Source organism: Nematolebias whitei, chromosome 3, assembly GCF_014905685.2.
Source record: "Nematolebias whitei isolate Nwh7 chromosome 3, NemWhi1, whole genome shotgun sequence".
Classification (NCBI taxonomy): Eukaryota; Metazoa; Chordata; class Actinopteri; order Cyprinodontiformes; family Rivulidae; genus Nematolebias; species Nematolebias whitei.
The window spans coordinates 29,750,718-29,771,807 of record NC_056500.1 but is presented as its reverse complement, the minus strand read 5'-3'; the positions used below and the strand labels follow the sequence as shown (position 1 = coordinate 29,771,807).

Sequence of the window (21,090 nt, the reverse complement as noted above, 5' to 3'; positions counted from 1 at the left end):
ATATTGTTTTTTTGATCCATAACTCACTCAGTAAGTTTAAAAGTCTCTCATTCTGTGGTCAACATCAAACAATTCAACTTTTTTTTTCCACCTTTCTGTTGTTTTTGTCATTTTGTTTATTATAAATTTCTTTCCTTTGTACATTCTTTCTGCAATGAAGTGACACAAATGCATGTCATATGTATGGCTTTCACACTTTAACAAAAATTCACAAGAAACATTTAAGATAATTCAAAACAGGGAAATTGTTGATGTATCGGTACCATCTGACAACTCAATTTTAAATTGGTACATTAAGCCTGTAAAGCATTTTTCAATGTAAATTTAGTGTTAAAATGCATTCTTTAATTGTAATAAGATGTGAACCTGCCCTGATTACTGACTGTTGAATGCAACTTTTTACTTTCAGCAGAATTATTATTCAAGAAAATCATGTTGAGAAAAGAGAGAAATATTTCTAAATACAAAATTGCTTCAAATGCTTTGAACACAAATCATTTTAAAGAAGTACAAACAATAAGGACAAATTAACTCTTTGCACACGGACCCAGAGGTCAGCACTTTGCCTCGTTCTGCAGCACAAATATAAACCGATGGTCCTTTTGAGGGAAATAAAAAGGCACTTTTGGCTCCCCACTTGCAATTGGCAAGATCTCTTAACCTTTGACATGTTTTGGCTGGGATTGTCAATAAGCTCAAGCTGCCTTCACAAGCAAATCCTGCACTATACATGTCTAGTCAACTGTGGACTTGCCATTTATATCTCCTCTAAGGGATTTTTAAAAGCGTAGAAAAAACTCTTTTACTCGGTCTCCTTTTTACTCTTTCTCTTCTTTCTGTCACCCGTTTTTTGGACGCTTGCCCATCGTCAGATCATTCAAGCCTTTTCTGACCTTGGAAAAAAAGAAGACAGAAAAGAACGTAAGAGACACTCTCACTGGGTTCCCTTTTGTCTGATTCATGGTGTGGGAGAGGAGGGAGAAGCATGAGAGGGAGTACAGAATGAAGGTGCTGGTAGGTGGTGGAGGCAGGTGCCACCAAAAGCTGCACCTCCATCAAGTCAGATCACCTGGAGGTGAAAAGCCAGACTGAACTTTATTAAATAATAAATGTTTTGAGAGAGGTGATACAGAATATAGTAACATACCTACAAAGTACATTCTGCATGAATTTTAGGCAATCAATCAATAAATAAAAGTGCAACGTTTAGCAAATTGCTTTTTGAGGTGTTTAATTTCTTAGGTTACGCTCTTGAGCACCCCTTCTATGTCTTAGTTATCGACCAGAGCAGAGCCTGGGAATCTGGGAGCTCCCACTGTGTTCCTGCTCTTGATTAACATAACTTTTCAATTATTTCACAGTTTGTGTGCTTTTTAAATGAAAAAGGGTCCAGGGTTTTTTTTTTTTTTTTTTTAAGAAACAAGCTTTTCATGTCGGGTTTGAGCTGTCAGGCCTAAAGGCCGTGATAAGCACCTTTGATCTGCCATGACCCTCTTAAAGGGTCTGGGACTGGGTAAAAAAGCTGACTATGTATCCGCCCAGACAAAAGATGCATTACCCATTATAGCTTCAAACACCTTGACAGATTACCATGAAAAACCTCCCTCTGAGAAGCCTTACATGATGCTTTGGTGGGACCATTTGCCTGATTAACTTTTAATTTGACAACAATGCTAATGACAAACTTGTGAATTAATAAATAATCTAATTATGTGCATTTTCGTGTTTCGAGATAAAAACCTTCTTTGTTCAAAAATCATTTGCTCAAAAACTAATCCTGTAATAGGTTCCCTGAGATGTGCATAAACGGCCGAATGTGATATTAGTATTTTAATGGGATGTATTTGTTTTTTAAAACAGCAGGAAACAAAAATAATCTAAATCAAATTGCATTAATTTGTCTTTTTTTCTCCATTAAGTTTGTGTATCTCTGGTTTGTTGCCGACACATTAGCAACAATCGGACACGTTACACACAAAATAATCAAATTCCATTTTCGCGATCCGGTGAGATTCAAAGCAAAACATCATTTAAAGATTAATTATTAACCAAACAATGATCACTGACTCATGAGCAAATTTTATTGTTAACTAAGAAAAGCTTCAGTTTCACTTAACAAAAAATAAAATGTACATTTTAATTGTGTTCATAAATGTTCACAAAACCTGGGTGCAATTCCTAATGTAATTGTTTTAAATAATTAGTCATTAGAAACTGTTGCTTTAAAAATCCATAATGTTATATTTTCTTTCATAGTATTAAATCATTAACAAATGTATTATTAATTAATAATAAAATAACAAATAATTGTTTATTAATACATTGTTTTTGTTTGTTTAAGACCACTACAGGAACAGCACTGAGTCTAAAATAAAATAATCAAAGGATCAATAAAACATATTGCATTCCAATGCATATAATGTATTGTTTGTCTCTTTTGGTTCATTTAAAATACTGAGGCAGATACCACAGCTTTAACATCTACATCTAATGTTATGGTCTGAAGAGCAAAACATCTATTTTCTCTACACTTCACTATCATCTAAAGAGCAAAAGTGTGGCTGGGCGTAAATAGTCTGTTTAAAGTGTGTGTTTATATATACAATGACAAAAAATAAAATAAAATCTAGCAGGAAATTGATTATTTTTGGTCTTTGAAGTACAAATAAATCTGCTTTGGGACATTTTTTGCCTGCAGTCCAAAATTCCTAAAACCAAAAGACTGAAGAATATATACTGTCCATTCACTTACTGTAAGTCTATAAAAACATAATCATTACATTGATTTAGGGCAGATACCAACATTTACACCTTGACGACAAAACCATGATTACTGTTGCCAAATCTAAGGTAATGAGTGAGTCAGCGGCTGCGTCACTGTCATTGTTTGAGTGGCCCCGAGGACACACAGGAAGTATGATATGATCAATGCTCTGTTTAAAAATGGCAAAGAGACAAGAGCTATATCAATTTCTCTGTTTCTCAGTTTCCCTATACAAACACTTAAATTTCATTGGTCACTGATGAATGAAGCAAGAGCTCTTCCATAAGCCGGATATGGCCAGTGCATGGCACATGATACTGAGGCAGTAAGAATATCGCTGCAACGAGTGGCTGACATGAAAGCTGACTTCAGCATCGTGATCAGTGGCTCGTGACTGCAGCTAACATGGAAGCCAAATCATTTGTGAATGCTGGACGTAAATAGTCTGAAGTGAGTCGTATCATGTAGACAGCTTCCTTGAAAATGACATTTAAAACCGGACAGTTCTCCAAATTTAGCAGCAACCTTTTATACTCAGCTCTTTGTGTTTGAAAATAGATCCCACACGTCCCCTGATGCTAAAGTCTAAATGATTAGCCTTCACATCTGCATGTTTGTGAAGGTTAACGAGGCATGAAACGTAATGATGTTCTTGTCTGTTTTACAACATTTACAAGCTTGTTAACTGTGTGCTTGGTCCCAACATGCCAACAAACTTGTAAACATATGTGTATGGTGCAAAGCAGATCCACAGATTGTTTAAATTTTTACAGAATGTCTGAAGTTATTGTGCAAAAGTAAGAAAATGTTTTTTTTGTTTTTTTTAATTAGATGGTAAAGAGGCTTTTGGTTCTTCTTGCAATCACTTATTTATTGTGAACCTTAAGCTTTGTGCATCCTCCCCCAATTAAAAAGAGATTTAGTTATTCGATTGGTTGTGAAGCAAATACTTGGTTCAGTTATGCTTTTAGAAATAAAAAAAAAACCCATCAGGAATAAAAGCGCAATTAGAGCCAAGGTGGTATTTATAGTGGAGCAATCAGCAGCAAAAGAACATGAGTTGGTGGACATCTAACATAAAATAAAATAAAAATAATTAGAGTTGCAATTTCTAGTCAAAGTTAAAGTATGTACGCTTATAACTGCCGGACGTGTTCCTCTTGCTTCTAAATGATTAAAGACATTATTCATTCAACCTTTATTTATACAGGTTAGTCTCACTGAGTCACGAGGACTCATTTTCAAGACAGGCCTGATTTAGACAGACAACATATGAAGTACAGACAGCAATAATTCAACCAAAAGCTATTAAAATCAAATGAAAGAAGTTATAAACACATCCATCCATCCATCCATCCATTATCTTTACCCGCTTCTTCCTTTTTCAGTCGTGGGGGTCACTGGTGTTATAAAAACAAGTAAAAAAATGCAAGATGAATTTGCATTCAAATCTAGATTTTGAAACATAAACTTATCATCACAATAATTACTTACTTTAAAATAGTAAAAATTACCTAAAGTGCTTCTAGTTCTAAATGGCTCATTCTTATATTTAAGTGTTGTTTCCTGTTATTTACACCATGCTAACTGAAACAGATATTTTCTGACAACAGCGGTGCTGCCTGCCTTAAAGAGAGCAACACATTTGTTTCATTGTAATTATGAAATAATTTCTAGTTATTAGTGGTTCTACTGTCTTTCCCTGATGTGTTTAGGATTAGGATTCTCTTACTGGTAGTTATTTTCTTTGCTTGGGTCACAACCACAACTGAGAAACCCCTTCCCCAACCTCCTCCAACCTGGAAATCCATCATACCTTATAACTCTCATAGGGATAAGATGATTTATTTGTCCCTTACGAGCATCTGTGAGATATTTCTGCCCGAAGAAAAGAGCTGGAATGTCTACACATGTGCAAAAGCATGAAAGACTAGGGAAAACAAAGGAAAAAGCAGTCTGCAGCTACAACTCTGAATGTTTTTCCACTTATTTCTACAAAACTAAAATAAATTAAAAAAGCATGAGAGTTAAAGCATATTCACTAAATCTCACTGAGAGAACTCAGAACATGAGGTGAAGAAACACATTCATTCCTACTTGCTGACCAACTCACTTTATTCTGCTCTGAAGGTGAACTGGAAGGCTCTTGAATCTAATTTAGTCCGAGATTCTGCTTAGATCATAATTATTCAGCACAAGGAACTTTGGTTTGATCAAAAAGAATCTAATTGGGTTTTTGGAAAAATAAATTGCAAAAACAAATTATGTTTGCTCTGCTTTTTGCTTTTTTTTTTCTTTCTTTCCTATGCCATTGATGTTTCACAGATCCAAACAGGCTGTCACTTTTATAATTGCTGCGTACACGTGCCTACGGATCCTGTCATCCACGGTGAGGCTAAGATGAGGGAGGTGAAAGCAGGGTGAGTGGTTGGCATGAGTGTGGTGTGTCTCGGTGTGTCTGCATGTGTTCCACCCTTAAAAGAGAAATAAATGCAAAGAAGAGGAATACAGTAGAGGAAAGACTGGTAGCTGGCCAACCCTCCCTGCCCACATATTGTTTGCAGTTCCCACATTCCTTTGGACTCTCTGGAGGAATGACAGTGAAGATGAGCCGGATAAGATTATTTTCTCTTTTTTTAAGCTCATCTTTAGTTCACATTCAACGAACAGTGCCTTTTTTTTTTCCAGCAATTATTTTATATTTCTGAATGCACAATTCCAGCATCGTCATCCCTTAGACTGAAGTCAAGCCTCCAACTAGTTTCTTTTTTAATCTCCTCACGGGCTACCCTGCAATGTTTCAATGACTTTTTAAGCATTTTAGGAGCAGTCGCCTATTTTTTCCACACAAATTACAGAAAGTCTGGAAAGTTATCATTCAAAGTTGTGTGCTGGTTTTTAGGACAGTCTTCCTCACTTGTCAGGTTGAGCAATGTAGGGAGGTGTAAAGTGGAGATGATCTACTTATCAACACACCAGGGATCTTTCTTTTTTTTTTGAGCCTGTGAACAAGCCACGCCGTGGTGATCTGCTGAAAGCTGACTCCTGCACGCCCTCAGCTTCAGTCCCAGCTTCAAGGGGTGACATTCTCTCACATGCAATCCAGAGGCTGGTTCTGTTTCAGGACTAGCGCTCGGCCAGGTTACCCCCAACCTTTTCATACGGTGCTGCTGGGAGAAGCACTCCAGGGATTAGCCCAGCCAGGTCTTTCAAAGGCCATTAGAGCAAATTACAGGTATCCTGTTACCAGTGCGATGGAACAGGCCAGGTGAGGGGCGCAGAGGCCAGGGAGGAGTGCAGGGGTCAGCTTGGGACAAAAAGACGAGGCCACACGGGGCCCCACTCTATCGGAGTGTCTGCCTGGCTCCACAAACTGGTAGGCCCACATCAATGAATGGCTCACTTGATGGGACCTCAGAGACATTGTCTCACAACTGTAACTTTAGCCTTTTTTTTCTTAAAGCCCACCTGTCTCCCGTTTTGCTCTCTTAATGCTGTTGTTTTTTTCTTTCAACTGATGTGGGCAGAACTTCACCTACATAAGTGATCACACAAAATGCTATAAAATGTATATAAAACACAACCATTAACCAGAGAGCCTAAAATAATACTTACTGATTCAATTTATTACGGGCTGTGCAAAAGTGCTGTTTGGTGCTAGTGGTCAGTTGTGCACAAAACACACTGTCAATAGCAAAATTGAGTTGAATTCATTTCCACTTGAGCGTTATTGAACGGTGATGTCAACCACACAGCCATCAATGTGTGGTCTGTCAGTATCACTGCAGGCAGAAAGAGGCTGATGATGCTGATAACGTTGCATGGATGGCCACAGGGAGTTCCTCATCCTGCCATTTTCTTTTAACAACACTTACAGCACAAAGCACGCCTCTTGGCCACTTGTAATCGCCACGCTCACATAAACACACACATGCACACACTCATATGCCTCACTCTACTCCAACCGGTGGATGACAATCCAGTGGAGGGTACTGCGGAAGTGTTTCATTAGTCAATTACCGTTGGTAGATAAAGCCGACGTTCCCACAGTCCTTGAGGCCGGGGGGTCAAATGTGACCAATTACCCCTCAATCCCCTCACAGGACAGATTAGTCTGTCTGATTTATCCCTAGACAGGCTGACCCTGTAGTTCAAAATCGCCCTCCACATCTGGATACGACTGTGCACGCTCTGTGAACGTGTGTGTGAGCATCTTTACTGCTTTTCCTTTCAATTAAACAGCAAATAAGGATTTGAAATACAAAGTTTACTCTAAAACACGAGGAACACAGCAGATTTAAAGGGTTAGAATGTCAGCCAGCAGTCTGCCTCACCACACAGAGAGACTCCTGAGGGTATCTGTCAATCCTCCATGGTTATTATATCACTGAATACAAGTGTTCCTGCTCATGCTGTGATTATATGTAAGGGAAACATCAATCAGTTCATTAGGGACCTCCAGGATGTTCATTTAAACCTTCTGCTCATCAAACCTCACATTTAGAAGCCCAGCAGGGTCAAGCCAGCCAGAAAATGGAACAAAGACAAGTGAGTGTCTAAGGTGGAGGGCTGTTGTAGTAAGGCTGGGGTAATAGCAGAGGTGAAAAAGGTTAACGAAGCTGTCGGGTGGACTCTGCCAGCTCATCTGCGCCTGTGTGGCATTGAGGGGCCGCTGTCTTACTGACCAAGAATCCTTTGCTTTAATCAAGGAGGGAGAGCAAACTGCCTCCAAATCATGCATCATATCCATAAGAAGCAGACAACAAGCCATCAAAGACCTCACAGTTGGATACATGCACATCTGCGAGCCAAGAGCTTGGTGACTAACAACTTTGACATTTCTTTGTGTATTAGGAAGGGGCTGATAGTGGGATGGTGGGCTCTACTTCAAACAGCGTTGGAGTCAATGCAACAAAATTTGTTACACTTCTCTTCTTATTTATTTTGATGAAATGAAATACCACAGTAAATCAGGATCAAAAAGAAAGCAAACGTTTATTGGATTCTTCATTTATTGACCCCAAAACTGAATTGTTGTGTAATAATCTGTATTTTACGGATTGCATCTCACTTACTTAGTCACAAAGTTCTCAAAGGCCTGAGCCAATTGTTACCATCTTGGACAAACTTCTCAAATTTTGACACAGGACATGTTTGAAAAGGAGGAATGAAATGTAAAAATGCTGATTAAGTTCAATAAAATCCATCTTTGTGACAGAGACTATGCATACTGTATGTGTGCACTTATAGGAATAAAGTAATTTAGCTGCAGGCTATGAGGACTTGAAATAAATTGATTTTAAAACATTGGGCCTTAGTTTTACATGATGGAAGCTGAATCATTTTGAAATCTATGTGAGTTTTTTTTAAAGCAGACAACACACAAACTAAATCTGATTTAATTCACCCACCACTGACATTACATATGTGTGTCTCAGCTATGCTGAGTTTCCAGTGACTGAGCACCTGGACAAAGAATATTTTCTGTGGCCTGAACTTGCACCATATTTATAATATTCAAATGAGATGGGTGTCCAGGAGTTGACAGAAGGCACAGAGTGAAATCAGGGTCCTGTCAAAGCTGTCATTTGCTCCACTGGTCAAAGGGCGCTGACCTCAATCCTATCCACTGCAGGGGAGGAAAGAGAGAAATGGAGACAGCAGGAGAGACTGAACTCTTGTTCGGGTATGGATGACTGCTGCAGTGAAACTCTTGCTCTGACAGCAACTTTCTATTCTTTTAGAGTCCATCCAACGTAGGTGCAAAGTAATAAAAGTTTCAACAAGAACAGCCTGGACACTGTTGAGTTAAAAACTAAAGAAGAATGATCTCAGAGGTCTGATGTGCAGAGCAGACTGCACTGCCTTGCCCGTGTCACTGCTTCGTGCCACCCTCTGAGTTGTAATGAGGAGCAAGGCCTCCCAGATGATAAAAACACTCATGTAAACACAAGCTTGCACATGTCAGCGTGCATGCAAACACACAGACATATATGTGCCCAAACAGAGCACACCGTAAGGTCTGCTTCATATTAGCCATTAGAGAAGAAAAATGCACATCTTTTTCAGTTTAGGGTCCGCTACATGCTCCCACAATGGCACAAGTATAAACACAGACACATGCGTTCTGGATGTGCACGCACATTCACAGAGCCCTGACATAATGCTCACATCCTGCTCGTGTTCATTTATTGAAATGGCCTCAAGAGATAAAAAGCAGGTATGGTTGTGTTTTTTTTTGGTAATGCTGTTCAGACAAATGCTGGTAAGCCTCAACGTGTGTTAGACTGACTGTTCCTCATTTGCTCTCACACATATGTCAGAACAGCATATTAAATATGGGTAGAGATTTAAATTATGAGGTAAGCATGTGTAAAAGGCATCTATTCGAGAAAATAATCTGTAAACCGTCACTTTTTTTATACTCTCGTTTTGAACCAATTAGGCGTTTTGGTATGAGCTCTTCTGTTCCAAATTCAGCTACTACAGAATGAAATTTTGTGGCTTTTTTGCTGTTTTACTATTAAAACGGTGTGTAGTGGAGAGCATCCTGTGCTCCTGCATCAACGTGTGGCACGGGGGCTGCACAGCTGCAAAAAGAAAAGCTCTGCAGAGAGTGGTGAAGGCTGCAGAGAAGTCTGTTGGAGTCAGCCTCCCCACCATCACAAACATCTACACCTCCAGATGCAGGAAGAGGGCCACCTGCATCATGAAGGACCCCACTCACCCAGCACAAACACTTTTTGCCCCATTCCCCTCAGGCAGGAGGTTGTGGAGCATAAATAAATAAAGTGCTATGTGTTGTCTTCATTGTATGTTCCCATACAAAGACGAAACTGGCTCTCTGCATTTAACCCATCACACCTGGGATACACACAGGTGGAGCTGTGGGCAGCTATGTAAGTGCCCGGGGAGCAATTCAGGATTGGGGGTCCTTCTCAGTGACAGACACCACGAGATGTGCAATGACCAGGTATCGAGCCCAGGACCTTTGGGTCCTGAGTTGGCTGCCCTGCCCCTATACACCATCTCGGTTCCCTAAAAAAAAAAAAGGATGCTGTTTTCAAACAGGAAATCAGTACCAGCAGTCCTTCCTTCTATCTTATCTACGAACTGTGTTCCTATTGAGTTTATGGACTCTTATAAATAATGGGTATCTTGGTCGATTCGCATCTTTCTTTTAAGCCTCATGTTGAAAACTTGGTAAAGAAATTGAAAGTTAAACTGGGTTTCTTTTTTAGAAATAGACCCTGTCTAATTCTGAACGCTATAGGAAACGCCTTGTAACTGCTACTTTCCTTCCCTCTATTGACTACGCTGACATTATTTACATGAACGCCCCTGCAAGCACCCTGCAGATGTTGGAGGCTTTCTATCATGGTGCACTAAGATTCATAACTGGCTGTAACTACCGTACCCACCACTGCACCCTGTACTCACTGGTCATCATTAACTTCTCACAGACTCTCTCACTGGCACATTTTTCATCCTTAAATTACTTCTTGGTCTGCTGCCTTCATACATCTCCTCCTACATGTCACTTCGACAGTGTAGCTACAGCGTGCGTTCTCAAGACATCATTACCTGCAGTGTCCCCTCAGTGAGAACTGAACTTGGCAAAAGGGCCTTCTCTTACTCTGCTCCTGTAACTTGGAACACCTTACAAACAGATCTGAAGCTCTCGACCTTGACCTCTCTAAAGGATTTTAAACAACTCTTAAGTTCATAACAAAAATCAATGCAGACATGTTCCTGTTTTTAGTATTTTACATCGCTTTATAATGTAACTTGTTTTTGCTTCGTTTTTATATAATTTCTTTAATTTATTTTTCATGTTATGTTTTCATATGATTGTCTATTGTTGTCTGTACCTTATCTGTGTTCTTTGTTAAAAATAGGTCTCTCTTGTAAATAAGTTCTTGTGACTCAATGACACTAACCTGCATAAATTAAGGTTAAATAAATGGATTCAGCTCAAGAAATTTGAACAAGTTGAGTGGTTTTAATTGGCAGCCAGAAACAAAGATCATTTTTGAAACTGTCTCTTTTTTGAGTTTCTTGTTATGTCTACATATATGTAGACACAATTTTTGTCCATTGCTTGAGCTACAGTAAGTCTTTTTTTGTCCAAAGGAAGAAGGAAACGATTGATCATTTGTTTGTTTGATTGATCTATTGATCGATCAATCAATAATCAATCCAAACACTCTTCTGAAAATAGTGAAGCACTCAAATGAAAGTACATAAAACACATCCATCCATCCATCCATCCATTATTTTTAACCCGCTTCTTCCTTTTCAGGTTACAGGGGTCACTGGTCCCACGCAGCAGTCACTGTGCAAGAGGTGGGGACACCCTGGACAGGTCTCTAGTCCATCACAGGGACACGTAGAGACAAATGAGACAAATAAAACATTCACTGTCTCACTCACACCTAAAGACAATTTAGAGTTACCAGTCAGTCTAACATGCATGTTTTTGGTCTGTGGAAGGAAATCAGAGTACCCGGAGAAAACTCACACATGCACGGAGAGAACATGCAAACTCCACCCAGAAAGAGCCAGGGCTGGGATTTGAACTGGCAACCTTTTTGCTAAGAAGGCAACAGCTCTAACAACTGCACCACCATGCCAGCCTAAACACAACCAAAGTAAAAAAATAAATAAATAAAAGTACAATAAAATATGATAAACTTTAGGGGAGATTCAGAAAGAGTGAAAAAATGTGGATCAAGACAACCTAAAAAAATATATAGAACTTCTTTTTCAAGCAAAGAGAAAAAAAAAAGGATAAAGATTTTGCACAGTAATCCGCATAAATATCAATGGTGATCATAGAACACAGTTATTTTCTTTATCCACTTCTTTTTCAGGGTTGCAGGGAGCTGGTGCTTATATCCAGTGATGAATGGGCAACAGGACAAGTTGCTAGTTCATCATAGGACCACTTAGATACGAACAGTGGCGCACACACAATTTACAGTTCTCAGTTAACCTAGCATGCATCTTATACTGTGGGAGGAAATCGGAGAGACTTTGAGAAAACACGCCATATGAAAAGACAGAATATGTAGTTTCCATGCTTAAATGTCATAGCTGAAAGTTGAACCCAGTACCTTGCAACGAGGTATCAGTGATAACCAACTGCACCACTGTGCAACTATTCAAATGTCAAATTTTTACCAGTTTTTACGCATGATCATTTTTCAGCCCTGCAGTTAGGTTTTATAACATGGGGTCCAACAGAGAGGCATTCACTTTTATAGCCAAGCACAAGTGATCATTAGAGGAACTGCAGGTTCTTTCTTCATTGGCTTCATCATTTACTTGTCTGAGGCTATCACCGCATTACAACCTTTCAGACTTTAAGGCTTCACTGTTCCATTCAGTTATTTTGTTTTACTAGAACTTGTTTTTTCAGTTCAGATAGATGCAGTAACTATGATATTCCCTGTGACAGGCAGTCACACACATTTTGGCTTTCTTATCTAACATGAAGTCAATGTTTAGCTTTGCAGACTAACAGGCAACTTAGGTTAATTCATGTGTAGGACACAGATTAAAGTGTTTTAAAATGTATTTTGGCCAGGTCATGATGTTTGGCCTAGTAAAGAGGGCTTATTTGAAGAAAAAAAAAATCACTACTCTGCTTTGGTCTATCTAATGTTGAGATAAGACCGGCTTTCCTCTGTCTCTTTGGGATGGTTTAGTGTATGTCTAAAATGTATAGCTGGATGTGAGCTTCTCACTCATGCATGAATATTTCTAACCAATGGTGCAGGATGAGAAGGCTTAAGTATGCCTGAAGTATATAGGTAAATATACATTTTGCACCTAATGCAAAAAAGCACCACACACATGGATAAAGTATATGACAATACCTTGACTTATTTAAAGGTATTGTAAGGTTTTCACAAACTTTAATGTCAGTGCAAATATCATTGATGAGACTGGGAAGTTTTTGTGTTGCCTTAACACCTACAGGATGTTCAAAACTGTGTGACATTAGAAGGGACCTGACTGCCAGAGCCAAAGTCCGACTCTATAAACCTGCTGATGAACCCAAGACGCCAGAACCCCACCGACAAAGCTTGGTAGCTACTAATTGCTACTTTTCTATACCCCATTAAAGCGATAAGATGCTATTTGGCAGAGACCAGGGATGTTCTGCTAACTAGACTGACACTTTTGTCCTGCAAATTTCCCAGAAAAGATATCTCATGCATTTGAGTAGAGAGTTTCAAAAACTGTATGCAGTCTTGTCATAAAATCAACAGGTGTCAGATATAGTTTTAAGTTTCTTTCACTGTAGTTGTATGGCCTCAAGGACTTGTAAATAGTGTAATTTGTGAGATTTTACCCTATTTCTAGAATCCAAAATGTTTATGAATCCCCTCACAGCTGAGACATCCCAGAGGAAACCTTCATGCCTAATGAGCAACGGGAAACGCTCCAGCACTTCTTTAGCCTTTAATTTCCAACTCAATACAGGGCAGAGCCCGGCCCAGTTCGTCTCCAAGCCTCATTAACATGTGTATTCTCCAGATTCAAAAACACCAAAGTAGTTCCTTCAGCCAGGTGCTTCCCTCTTTAGGCTGTGCTGGTGCAGCTGACCCAGCTCTCTTCTGAGCTTCACCAGAATTAATGATGAATTATGGTGAGGATGAGGAAAGGCTCGGCCAGGGTAAACGTCCTTATGCCTTTGAAATGGCCGGGAGTCTGGAACATTTTTAATGTGGACTGCTTTGTAAATGTAACCAATCCCAACGTGCCTTTTATTGATAACATGCAAGATCAAAAGAACAGAAATGTGTTGAGGGATTTATGAAATATGCTTATGCTTAGACCTCTCATGATTCTGTGTGTCACTTCAGCTTGGATAAAAATAGGGTATTCCATGTGTCTTCACATCATAATATTGATAATTTAACCAGATCTGTATCTGCAGGACAAGGAGCAAACTTTTTTCTTTTTCTTTTTTTTTTTTCAAAATCAAGTCTTCTGAAAAAAGTTTTTGGGATTGCATTTCTTATTTCTTTTTTGCTATTGCCTGCCACTGAAAGCGGGGCAATAAAAAGCTTGCCTGTGTGTGACCATGTGTCTGTCGTGTTAGCAAAAGCTTTTCATGAATTCGAAAGATTTACTCTAAGAAAGCACAAATTGGACACATACCAAATTTACTTGGAGTCTCAACCCAATTCAAGAAGGCTGCCACAAATAATTGACTTTAGCAAGCACAGAAAATGGCTACAGCAAAGTCAACTTTACAACCACATAGCTAAAACAGGGCTTAATTTGTAAACTGGTCGATGCCGGAATGCAAATAGTAGATGAACCGACGGGGGAGGTGGGTGTAGACGAGGGGTCTGGGGGTCCTCCCCCTGAAATTTTTGAATGAAGCAGATGTGATTTCCTACATTTTGGTGTATTTTAACAGGTTGTTAAACATCTATGCTTACCTAACTTGTAAAGACTCCACTTCTGTCAAGCATCCTCATCATCATCAGCAGCATGTCAATCATCCTGAAGCTTGACCTTGACCTCTCTAAGTGGCTTTAAGAATCTGTTGGAGTCCTGGCAGGGACCAATGCAGACATGTTCCTGTTTTTAGTTTTCTACATTCGCCTTAGAATCTAGCTGTTTTTTTTTTGTTACCTTTTTCTTTTAGCCATCCTATTTGTAAAAACAACAACAACAACAAAAAAAACTGCAGTATTACTTTTTATAATTGTTTATTGTTGTTGCTGTTGTCCATTGTTGTCATCTTTCTTTGTTGAAATCAGGTCTCTCTTGTAAATGAGTCCTCGAGGCTCAATGGGATTTACCTGTCTAAATAAAGGTTGAATGAATGAATGAATCCTACCCCCCTTACTTGACAGTTTCTTCTCCGCTGAATTCACTGTCCCTGCTCTTTGTTGTCTGACTCCACATGTGAAACCTCCAGGCACCTCCTCTGTCTGTTCATGGTGGCTACCTGTGGGCTCCTGTCCACATATGACTGCCTGGTTAGCTCGGCACTCACCCCCACCACTCACTCGCTACTGCTCTAATCTCGATTGCCACTTCCATAAGGTGTTTCAATTCTCGGCTGAAAATAAATTGGACTGTCTTTTTGCCATTTTGATCGCTGTTATTTGGACAAATTTTGGCCGTTGTTTTGATACATAAAGTGAATAATACACAAAACATTTCTCTTGTTGTATTTTTAATAAAAAAATAAAATTTAAATAATGGCCCACTTAAACTATTGAACTGATTTGCAATTTAGTTGTGCTGTTTCTTCATATTTTTTAATTTTTTAATAAAATTGCGCAATGACTTTGGACTTTTAGGGGTGGAGAATTTTTTAAGGGTACAAGTGGAAATACTACTTGAAGGGGCAGCTCGTATGCTCGTAAGTGGCTGTTGTGTTTAAAAATCAGTGTTTATGTAATTATTTTCAGATTACATATTCAACATGTTTTAATTATTCAAGGCAGTCATATTTGTTCATCACTTTATTATTAGTAAGCCTGAGAGTGACTGGATCCAAGCAAACAGTTACCAGAATGCACCCTGTCAAAATAAGTGTTCTCGGATTCTGTTCCTGCAAGATCCTGCTCAAATTAAGCCCAGAGCTCAAATATGGTGTTGTAGTAATTAAAATATGTAGGCGTCATATAACAGACTGTGCAAAACCTTTGTTTCAAACTGTAAGATTACCTGTATGAATCAACCTGTCTTTAACAGGTAATCTGTCTCCATCTGTCTGTTAACAAAATTTATTGTGACACACTGGATTTAATTGAAACTATAAGAAAATAATATTTGAACATTTATCTACATTTACTTTTTGGGGTCAACCCAATGCAAGATGTGTGTCACATTTAATTGAGCTTACCAAACACAAAAAGTATTACACAATCAATTTTACTGTTACTGAGCAGAAATTTGGTAATCTCTGAGGTATAAGACAAATTAAAGAAATCTTGCAAACTCACGTCACATGCACTTGTTATTTTCACGGTTTGACCCAAAATACTTAAAACGCCATTATATTTTTAGATTTTTTTTTAAAGATTGAAAAACTTTAGTTAAAAACTCTAGCATGAAAGGTGGCAGGCAATATGAATTATTTCAAGGAATGCTAGGCCTTTTATTGTCATTACTGCTTAAGTTAAAGATGGACAGTCTAGTGATGGTCCTTTCTTTCTTTAATGGTGCTCAGATTCACGTCAGTCTCTCCCTTTCTGATTGACAGCTTCCCCCGTCTTCAAGTCTGAATAATTTCCACAACCTTCACTAGTGAGGTGGAAGGTGTTTTCTTTTTCTCAAGGGTTTACTTCCAAGTCAAATATACTCGAGAAGTCGGAAAGCTCTTGGATCAAACAGGAATATGTTGTTGTACATGGGAAAACTGGTAGTTGCAACACACCCTGGCTGTAAGAGGTGCTCGGCTGCTGAGGCAGAGGAAAGCTGCAGAGCGACCACAGTGACTCCTGCAGCTGTAGCTGTGTGGTAAGTGATCTTATTTTCTAAAGTGTGACACCACAAAGGAACTGTGTAAGTGTTTGATACCTTTTACGCCTAAATTGTAACACTCCATTCTTTCAGATGTGATGAAAACAAAGAAGCAACAACATAAACGGTCTGAAGTGTCGTGTGCCAAAAAAGAAATTATGGAACAAACAAGAATGAGGACAATAAACAGAAAACAAGCTTCTATTTAAATTGTCTGGCTTGACTTTTTTTTTTTTTCTTTTACAAATTTGGTGATGTAATTGATCATGAAGCAGTTGTTGGGCGTGCCGGTGCAGTTGTTGTGTCGCAGCGCTGCCTAATTAGCCAGCTATGACCGATGACCCAGGACAGGATATGATGCGTACCTGCCTCTGTAGCTTTTGTAAACACTTGGGTGTGTTTTTTTCCCCCTTGATCATTTTTTTCTCCTTAGCAACGGGTCATAAGAAAAATATGTTAAAGTCCTCCCATTTAGTCCCATAAAACACTGTACTTTGTGCCTTCCAGTGACTATTCCACCAAGTTATTTTTAGTAACTCCTATGATAAAGTGTCTTGCAATTATGCATACACAGATCTTTATTTAGACAGAGGGTCTGGTTTAATTGACTAACGCGTTCTAATAAATGTTTGGTAAATTTACAATCTTCATTGCTAATAACAAGCCTCAGGAATGAATATCTGATGCTTTGGTGTTTGCTTTTGAGAGTGTGATTGCATGTAGGTATACACACGTGTGCAGTAGAACTTTTTTTCTGGGAACACTTTCAAAATGTTATAAAAACGTCTCCCATGCCCCTTTAATTCTAACTTAAAAAGTGTTTTATTAAAAGCCGATTGAATTACTTAAGTACCACATAATGATGTATAAAATTTCTCTCAAAGGCAAACTCCAAGGCAATACATAAAAACACATTTATTTTTTACATATGTTTGTCATTTTTATTTTTCCTTTCAACAGTGTCCAGGTCTTTAATCCTTTTAAACCAACCATCCATCTAAGTCAATCTTTCTCCTCGCCTCTTCCCTCAGCTGTTCCATGGCTCTGCTCCGCTGGGATTGATACAATATTTTCCTAGCTCAATTAGCAGAGAGCCTGTTGACTAATTCCAACTGTTATTGCACCTGAGAAGGAGCTGGGAGTCAGAGCTGGAAAAACTGAGTGGGGTGGAGGTAAAGGGTTGGGACCTGGGTGTAGCAGGCAAAGTTGTAGGGGTAATACAGAGTGTAGTTGCAGCACAGGCTGCAGGGCAGGCTGAGGAGCATCCTGAGCTGAGCACAATTTATGACTGTGCTGAGAAATGCAAAGTCTTGCAATAGAAAAGTACAGGCAACGATATGTTATACAAAACACATCCCAATACTCACTGAGTACATACCTGGTACGTATCAGCTAAGTACGTAGTACTTACAAGGTACTAAGTAGTTACAGAGTAATTACAAGGTCTGCACTGGGTGCATGTTCCACGTATAGAGGATGTCGCTGGTACTTATAGGATTTTATGGAATATTTATGGGGTATCTAAACGGGTATTTATATAGGGTAAATATCTGGTATGTACCCTACAAAGTATACCATATAAAGTGTACCCTACAAAAGCCTCTACCCCATCTTGGGGGCCAAGATGAGGTAAAGGCAGGGCAGCCAACTCAGGACCTGAAAGTCCCTGGTTCGATCCCCAGCCATTCCCACATGTCGTGGTGTCTCTGAGCAAGACACCTAATCCCTAATTGCTCCCCTGGTGCTTACATAGCTGCTCACTGCTCCACCTGGGTGTATCCCAGGTGCGATGGGTTATGTGCAGAGAACCAATTTTGCCATTGTATGGGAACATGCAATAATGACAGCACACATAGTACTTATAGCTAACATGTACATAACTTGTAAAACCTTACATACCAGGTATGTAAATACCAGGTGTGTAACTTGTAATGATTAAGTTTGTACCTGGTATGTACCCTGAAAATACATGATAACAAAGTACTTCATAATGCACCTTGTCCCTGCAGAAAGCTTGTGAGTACTCCTTAAGGTACATTTTATATAAACTCTGTAGAAGTACAGTTCGTACACTGTGACTGTAATGTAAATGTACCTAGTACATTTTAGGCTGTATTATGTATTGCCATTATACATTTAATTACTTTGTACTTTGAAAATACAATCATCTAACAATATCTCCAATATTGCTTTTTTCTTTGTATTAAAATCAGACTGAAACGTGTTTTTCAGTAATTTTGACAAAATGCTTAAGAATAACTGTCCTTTGTAGTTTAAATTAATGTCAATGTCACAGTCTAATTTCAGTGTTCACTTTTCTGCTAATCCCTCCACTCAAATCAAGTGTGGCCAAGCTCAGAAAGCCTTAAGTTTGATTGAAAGCAAGCACACAGAAATTAAGACATTAAACCAGACTCGTCTCATTATGAGGTTCAACCACAGAAACAAGACCCGTTTTGTTAGGGCAATGCCCACATGACCGCTTGTTTGGCACCGTGGTCAGCTTGGTGTGCAGCTACACATCCTAAAACTATATTTTTAATGAAAAGCCACTGCACCTTCCCTATCATCAAATACAAATTGTTTCTTATTTTCTCATAAATTTTACAAATATCTTATATCCCCCATTGCGACTTCTGTCTGGGAAGTCATTCAGTGTTTGGATGGAAATATTTTTACAGCAAAACATATACATGAACTACAATGAAAAAAGTCAACATGAATAAGTCTAAAAATTCTAACTTTGAACAGATGTATTTAATATCAACTTGAATTTACACCAAAGTGTTAAAAATAAATGTTAAGATCTTGCCAGGAGTGTTATCCTGACATGTCAACCAGTCTGCAGTTTAGAGCTCAGTGAAAGAGCAAAAGACTGAATTGGTCCATTAGCTGGACCCAGCAGCTGTTTCCCCCTCCCCAGAAGCTGTATGGAAAAAAGTGTGACTCACCCACTTGTGTAAAAACGGTAATAACCACATAAATAATACTGTCAAAGGCTAAAATGTCTCTAAGGACTATCCAACAATATGGTCAGCAGGTGACTAATGGAGAGATAGGTCAGATGGTGGCCAATGTCACTTCACCTGATTCAGTCAAAGATCTGAAGACGTTCACTGATGGACATTCTGAACATATCAGATCTTTATGAGTCTCTGAACTTCAGACCATGTACTGTATAGACTAGGTTTTACTTGTACACTGAATTGAAGAGTGTGCTGCTGTGCTACAAAGAAGTTGTCTTGTCTGAACCACATAGCAAAATGTGAGAACCAATGGAAGAATCAACTTATCTGTACACAGTAACAAACCAGTGCATGTACTGGGAGAATGAATGACAAAGAATATAAATATATTTTAGTTTTGTTGCTTTAAAAATATATGTTTCAGTTTACTTCTACTACTTAAGACTGATGCACTCTCTCCACAGTTTTGACACGTTAATAGCCAGTGAAACTGAGACTTCTTTTTTCTCCCCAAAGCCCAACTTACACCAACTGATACTCAATGTCTTTCCTCAGTGTCTGCTGTCCCATTAGTCTTTATCCACACAAGGGTATTCCCTTCTTACTTAGCAACGCCTCACTCATGCTCTAAACACAACACAAATAGCTCAGCTATAGTATAACCATAGGAGATCCCAATGAACTGCTATAAAAGCAAAGAGATAACGAAGTTCAGCCATAAAAATAAAAGTGATAGCATCAAAGGGCATCTCGGCACTTATTTCAAATACACAACATGACTTCACCACAGGCTTTTCCAGATCACTTACTGTCAGCGTAGTTTTTTCTCCGAGTGCCATCCACCTTTCCTGTTTTGTCAATGCAGAGAAAGAACTTGTTGGCAGAATAAAGTCGCCGTAGTCTGACGTCACCTTCCAAATGATTATAACTGCGAGTGTGTCTCTCCAGTGTCCAGGAACAGTTGGTGCCACTTCCCAGGACCTGAAGGGGTTCATGTCCTGCACGAGGAGGAGGACAGGCTCCTGTGACACTGCCAGCGGTGACAAGGAGCAAGGTGAAGCATATCAGGGTAAGAGAGGCTGCATTGGGCAGAGGGACAAAGAGCCCAGTGGGGACAGCAGCAGCGGTGGTGCCACAGACAGGTTCAGGACAGAGATGAGCCACGGATGCCGTCCATCTGCACATGTTGGGTCAGGCTCCCAAGGTGCACCTTGTGCAGGCTGTAGGCATGCTGATGATTAAGTGTTGTTTCTGCAGAGGGTGGGAGTCCTGAAGAGCAAAGGGAGGGGAATGACACTTTCAGCGGATCCTTTGGATGTCAGATAGCCAGTCTCCACCTTGGGCTCGCAGTAGGCCTCCCTTTTAGAACATCAAAACTGCAAAGTCTCTTCAGTTGTCATCTTCAGTTTTTAGTTCAGCTGGTCTGCTTTTTCAAAAAGTCCACTTTTAAGAAGCTTCTTCTTGATACTACTACTTCGTTACCTTCTGGTGTCCTCCTCCTTGGACTGAAGTCTTCATCACTGACCCACAGCGAAAATCCTGGGAAGTGTTTGGGTAAACACAGGTTGTTGTTTTTTGTCTGTGTGCAATTAAAAGGATAAGTGTGTGTGTGTGTGTGTGTGTGTGTGTGTGTTTCTGTATGTGCGTATGTGCACCTTGCGATGCTCTGCTCTTTCCAGCTGGATAGGAACAAGTTGCCTGTCTGAGCTGCTGACCCGTGGCTGAGAGAGAGTTGAATGAGGATTGGTGGTGAACTGACTCTGCATGTGTGTGTGTGTGGGTGTGTGTGTGTGTGTGCGTGGGGGTGTGTGAGTGTGTGATACTGAGAAAAAAGAGAAAGCATTGAGTATGGGAGGGGGA

General features: G+C 39.4%; 1 protein-coding gene across 1 annotated transcript in view; it reads right to left on the bottom strand.

Moving 5' to 3' along the window:
• Positions 1–20,415, bottom strand: part of fgf22 (fibroblast growth factor 22) — a 26,272-nt gene extending 5,857 nt beyond the window's left edge. The window contains exon 1 of the mRNA XM_037674796.1: positions 20,040–20,415. Within this exon, the coding sequence (XP_037530724.1) occupies positions 20,040–20,415 (376 nt within the window). The remainder of the gene's footprint in view (positions 1–20,039) is intronic.
• Between the last annotated feature and the right edge of the window lie 675 nt (positions 20,416–21,090).